General features: G+C 35.7%; 1 protein-coding gene across 2 annotated transcripts in view; it reads right to left on the bottom strand.

Annotated features, from left to right (window-relative positions):
• The window catches only part of HEATR5A (HEAT repeat containing 5A), a 96,029-nt gene extending 90,878 nt beyond the window's left edge, over positions 1–5,151 (bottom strand). For both annotated transcript variants that reach the window (XM_081089814.1, XM_081089813.1), the window contains exons 1-3: positions 4,969–5,151; positions 3,061–3,272; positions 1,432–1,540 (exon numbers count right to left, since the gene is read on the bottom strand). In XM_081089814.1, coding sequence (XP_080945940.1) covers positions 1,432–1,540; positions 3,061–3,272; positions 4,969–5,094 — 447 coding nt within the window. In that variant the 5' untranslated portion in view covers positions 5,095–5,151. The remainder of the gene's footprint in view (positions 1–1,431; positions 1,541–3,060; positions 3,273–4,968) is intronic.
• Positions 5,152–6,000: the final 849 nt, after the last annotated feature.

Consider the following 6,000-nt stretch of genomic DNA (forward strand, 5'->3'; position numbering starts at 1 on the left):
CCTAAATGATTTCAACATCCCAGGAAGTTAAGTACACTAAAGATGGAAGACAAAAGTCAACATATTTAATATTCGAATTTTCCCATATTTTTATCTTGGTACATTTAAAAAAAAAGTGCATGAAACTACCAGTATTTTTATAAGTTATTTCAGAACTGTCTTCTAGATTGTTTTTCTAAGTAAGAACAAGAACTGGGGTGATGTTTTTATATTTAAAGGTGCTTAGGTATCCTTGACTATTAAGAATAAGATTTAAAATTTTTGATAAACATACAAATGCTTTCATTTCAATCTGATCGGTAAAGCTATAGTTGGCAAGAGACTACAGTGTCTTGGGAATCAAATAAAGAGAGAGCTACAGAAACAAAGGGGGTTCCACAGCGGTAAATGATGCCAACAAGTCAATGAGACTAAGGCTGAGCATATACTCCTCTGACAATTAAAAGGCCATCTAGATCCTGGTCATACTTACATCCTCTAAGCTCTTTCCAACCCTGATTATATTCCTTACTCCCTTCTGATGCTGGTATAATACTAATCCATCCATTAGGCATACAGTAGTTACCAACTATGTATCTGGGTCCTTGGTGTCAAGCACTTGCTCTGGCACCAGTAAGTAGTATCAGATGGAAGAGGTGATAGGAGGAGGGATGGGTCTACCAAATACCTTAGTTTTGCCCATTTGTATTTGTCTGAATACACAAAATCCTATTACTGTATTATTGCTTTTCTAATAAAGCAATATACAAAATACATGTGTATCGCCTAGAAATATTTCATTTATGGCTCTATTTCTTTTTAAAATCTTTAGTATTGAAAGTATTACATACTTTTTCCTCCATTGATCCCATTCCCCCTGCCAGGCCTTCACCACAGTATTGTCTGTGTCCATGGGCTTATGCATGTAAGTTCTTTGGTTGATCTCTACCACCCCCCTTTCTGATAATTATCAGTTTGTTCCAAGCTTCTATGTCTATGGATCTATTTTGTTCATCAGTTTATTTTGTTCATTTGATTCCACATATGAGTGAGATCATATGATACTTGATTTTGACTGGCTTATTTTGCTTAGCATAATACTCTTTAAGTCCCTCAATGCTGTCTTGCAGGGTAAAGGATCCTCCCCCCTCTACAGCTGCATAGTATTCCATGGTTAAAATGTACCACAGCTTTTTAATCCACTAATCTACTGATGGGCACTCAGGCTGTTTCCAGATCCTAGCTATTATAAATTGGGCTGCTATGAACATAAGGGTACATATATTCTTTCCAACTGGTGTTTTGGGTTTCTTAGGATATATTCCTTAAAGTAGGATCACTGGGCCAAATGTTTATTTCTGTACATACTTATGAATGCTTGTCATAGGTAAAGAAACCATAAAACCTATAAAATACTATCTTTTATTTTTGGTCAAACTTGTAGTTACTTACCTCTGCACTCCTCATAGCTTTAAGAATATTCCCCACTGTTTCAGTAAAAGTGTTACTCAGTATTCTACCCAACTTCTTGTACAAGGAACCCAAACATACCACAGCAGCACTGAAACAACATTTAAATGAAAAATTAGTCATGAATGGAAATAACAGAAATAAAAAAATTACTTAGAATATGTAAAGGTGACTTCTTAATTTTACTTTTAAAGGATAAAACTTCCCAGAATCTACCCATTAAATTCTAAGGCATGACACTTAGGTGAGTATCAAATATTACACTTTCTTTTTTAAAAAATTACACACACACACACACACACACACACACATATATACACACATATATATATTTTATTCCAGAGTGGGAGAGAGAGATAGAAACATCAATGATGAGAGAGAATCATTGATCGGCTGCTTCCTGCACACCTCCCACTGGCTACTGAGCCCACAACTCAGGCATGTGCCCTTGACTGGAATCAAACCTGGGACCTTTCAGTCCACAGGCCAACGCTCTCTATTCACTGAGCCAAACCAGCTTGGGCAAATATTACATTTTGAGTAACAAAAAATTTTAAAATATGTTATCTTCAATTAATTGAAATCTCAGCCCAAGAATTCCATTCCCTCAAAGCTTTTATATATTAGACTAGAGACCCGGTGCATGACACTCGTGCACGGGGGGGGGGGGGGGGGGGGAGCCCTCTGCCTGGCCTGCTCCCTTTCGCAGTCTGGGACCCCTTGGGGGATGTCCACCTGCCAGCTTAGGCCCGCTCCCTGCTCCTAAGCTGGCAGGTGGACATCCCCGAGGGGTCCTTAGTGCTGCCAGAGGCGAGAGAGGCTCCTGCCACTGCCGCTGCGCTCACCAGCCATGAGCCAGCTTCTGGCTGAGCGGCGCTCCCCCTGTGGGAGCACAATGTCCACCAGGGGGCAGCTCCTATGTTGAGCATCTGCCCCCTGGTGATCAGTGTGTATCATAGCGACTGGTCGTTCTACTGTTTGGTTGATTTGCATATTAGGGTTTTATTATAGAGGATACTTAAAGACAGTCTTAAAGGTAAAAGATAAGAAAAGCAATAATATTCTCAAGTGTGAAAACTACCAGAAAATATATTCTGATATAAGCTAAAATTAAATCAACAAAAATTTCTATGAAATTACTATTGTGGAATTATACATGGCAAATCAACTTCCCTAAAAACACAGGTAATAAAAATGAAATGAATTCTATAGAGAAAGAAACTAAGCTGCTATTTTTAGGATCTTAGAAGAGTATTTTTCTATGACATTTACTATTAATTTTAACTATTAAGAACTAATACACTAAAAGGACATCTAAAACATGCATGAAGAATTTAAAATACCTTTGCTTAATTATTCAATTGCTAAAATTTTAGTGAGTCAGTTTTCATTTCTAAATCTAGACTTCAAATATGTCTAAAATATTTTTTTAAAGAACTCTTTCTCAGTCCGTAGGAATATGTTAGATTATTTTTTAAAGTTGGATTTAAAAATTAGTAAAAAATTTATATTTAGCTTCAAAATAATTATTAAGTAGTTTGGGTTATTTATTAAAATGGTATTATAAGGAAGCACTATTTAATTCTTGTTCCATTTTAATATCTAACTTACAGTTTAGTGGGAAGGTAACTTGGAGAGTCATCTTTGCTACGAATAAGATCATTACATTTTTCGATTGTCTCATAGACAGAGAATGTGTCTCCAATACCATAAAGAATGCCTAGATTCTTAGCAAGGAGTTTGCGGGTAGGAGGCCCTGGGGAGCTGTTCAACAAAGACAGGAGCTGCTCAACAAGGGTCTTCTGTTTCTCCTTCACATCACCCTAGAAAAAAAGATAACAAAAAGACAATTCAAATCAACATAATTACATGTAATAATCTATTTTTTTCCATATATTGGAGAACTAAAAGGCTCTAGAAAAGTATAAAATTATTTTGATTAAAAATTATAAGTAAATTGGTGGTGTGATCTTCATTATCACATGAATAGGTAGTTAGTTGCCCTGCTGGTTATTTCCACAAAATAAATTCTGGACCACAATATACTGGAGTCTCTGTGAACAAAGACAATGGCTCTATTTCTCCTACATCTTTCTTCTTATGTTTGAAAGGTAGAGCTACTCAGATCCGTTTCTAAGTTCAGTGTAATTTTCTTTTTGCAAGCTTATGCCCCTCACTGCCAATAATGTTACTCCAGTTTATGTGTCTTCTCTCTCAAAAAGGAATACAGAATATCATTATAATGGTAATGGTATTTAGATGCTCACCAAGACTTCTTAAACTTCCACAGTGAAACATCTGTTCATTTAGTGTATGGATTTTATCTTTTGTTAAATTCTAAACGTCTCCATAAACAGTGTCTTTGTACCTCTTCTGCATTACAAATACTATTGTTATTTTGTAGAATATCCTTCTATTTAGAGGTATGCAAAACGTATTTAGAAGTAAAGCATAACTTCACATGGCTCAGTAAATCAATAGGTCAATCAAATATGGCAAAATATTAATAACTGCTGAATGTATACGAAGGGTATGATTCGTGTTCTTTTTTTTGTACCAATTTTATAAGCTTTTAAAAGGGAATACGTTTACTCAATGACTCTCCCATTAAAGGGTCCACACCTTTCTTTAAATTGAAACTCCTATGACATTATTAGCACTATACTACATGGCTTCATGCATATGGAGGTACATAAAGTATACAGGGCTTCATGCATATGGAGGTACATAAAGTATAGGATATAATGAAAATATAATCTAATACAGTGTAGTCTGTAGTTAGTTTCTGAAATATTTTTGAGTAATATAAAAAATAGGTGAATACCAAGAACCTACAACCAAGATTACTTTATCCAGCAAAGCTATCATTCAGAATTGAAGGTCAGATAAAGAGCTTCACAGATAAGGAAAAGCTAAAGGAGTTCATCACCACCAAACCAGGATTATATGAAATGCTGAAAGGTATCCTTTAAGAAGAGGAAGAAGAAAAAGGTAAAGATACAGATTATGAACAACAAATACGCATCTATCAACAAGTGAATCTAAGAATCAAGTGAATAAATAATCTGATGAACAGAATGAACTGGTGATTATAATAGAATCAGGGACATAGAAAGGGAATGGACTGACTATTCTTGGGGGGGAAAGGGGTGTGGGGGATGCGGGAAGAGACTGGACAAAAATCGTGCACCTATGGATGAGGACAGTGGGTGGGGAGTGAGGGCGGAGGGTGGGGCGGGAACTGGGAGGAGGGGAGTTATGGGGGGAAAAAAGAGGAACAAATGTAATAATCTGAACAATAAAGATTTAATTAAAAAAAATATATGGGCTAATTTTTATTGCTTTTTTGAACAGAATAAATAAACTTCCTGTAACATTTCATTATAAAGTCTTAAGATCTAGCATTTGAAAGCTAATTTAGGTTATTCTGAACAGAACTAGAAAAGCAAACCAAAGGAACAAAATATTATCTGGCTTAAAGAAAAACAAACAAAAACCAGTTTTTGCAGTTTTACCTACCCTGCTGGTTGCTAGCAAGAGCTTTTCCAAATATCTCAACCAATCAAAAATGAACTCTGCCTTCTGAACTTCACCTAGTTGATTGCATGCTTCTTCATTCAGCAATAAGCTATGAGCTAATTCCATTCCTTGCAGAAAATTCTAACTGGTCTCAATTGTTCTTATTAAAACATCAGTCAATACACCTAAGAAAAAAACAGAGGAAAATAACATTTTAAAATGAGAGTGAAAAGGAAGGAAACCTTCCACAGAATAGCATAACGCGTAATTAAATAGAGACATCTTTTATAACAGCTCTAGGGAGAAACTGGGAAAATCCCAATACTAAACTCCTGTTCACAAAATCCATTTTTGTATTCTCTACTCCTTATTTAGGAAGCTGACAGGCAAAACAGAGTAGCATGATTGACATTCATATGCAAAAGTGTGCTAACCAGAGAGACATTCCATTAAAATTCTGAAAATTTTGAGGTTAGACTATTCAAGTGCTCCATTGTAGTACAGTAAACTTTACACTTTGTGGACCTCTATTTAATGAACTTCGAATATACTGGGCAAAATTTCCAGTCCGTATGTCATACGTGAAGATTAACACCTTGTTAATTTAAAAATGCTTTTAACCAAGATTTGCTCATAATTAAATTTAACAGGCTACTCTTTTGTTATTAATTCACTGTTATTTTTAAACAAATTTTAGCAAATGGGTATGTTGGAAAAAACACTGTAGTAATTTTGCCAACATGAATAAATATTACATATCTACAATTAGAGTCTACATATTTAAATCCAAGAGTCACCGTGCTTGTAAACAATGTTCGGTGAATGATTGGCACGTGATTCCATCATATCCAACACTGTAATTGGTTCTGTTGTCAGTAATTGGTTCTGCTGTTGGGAGGAGGGACTTTCTGCAGCAGTTTTAACACATTGCCAGCTGATGTTCACATGGGCACTAAGCCACACCCAGCCGTGTGCAGTCACTTGTGTAACTGGTGAATGCACCCATTTACTAGACCTATTCAGTATAAATTT

The sequence above is a fragment of the Myotis nattereri genome, assembly GCF_964212035.1.
Source record: "Myotis nattereri genome assembly, chromosome: 1".
NCBI classification, from domain to species: domain Eukaryota; kingdom Metazoa; phylum Chordata; class Mammalia; order Chiroptera; family Vespertilionidae; genus Myotis; species Myotis nattereri.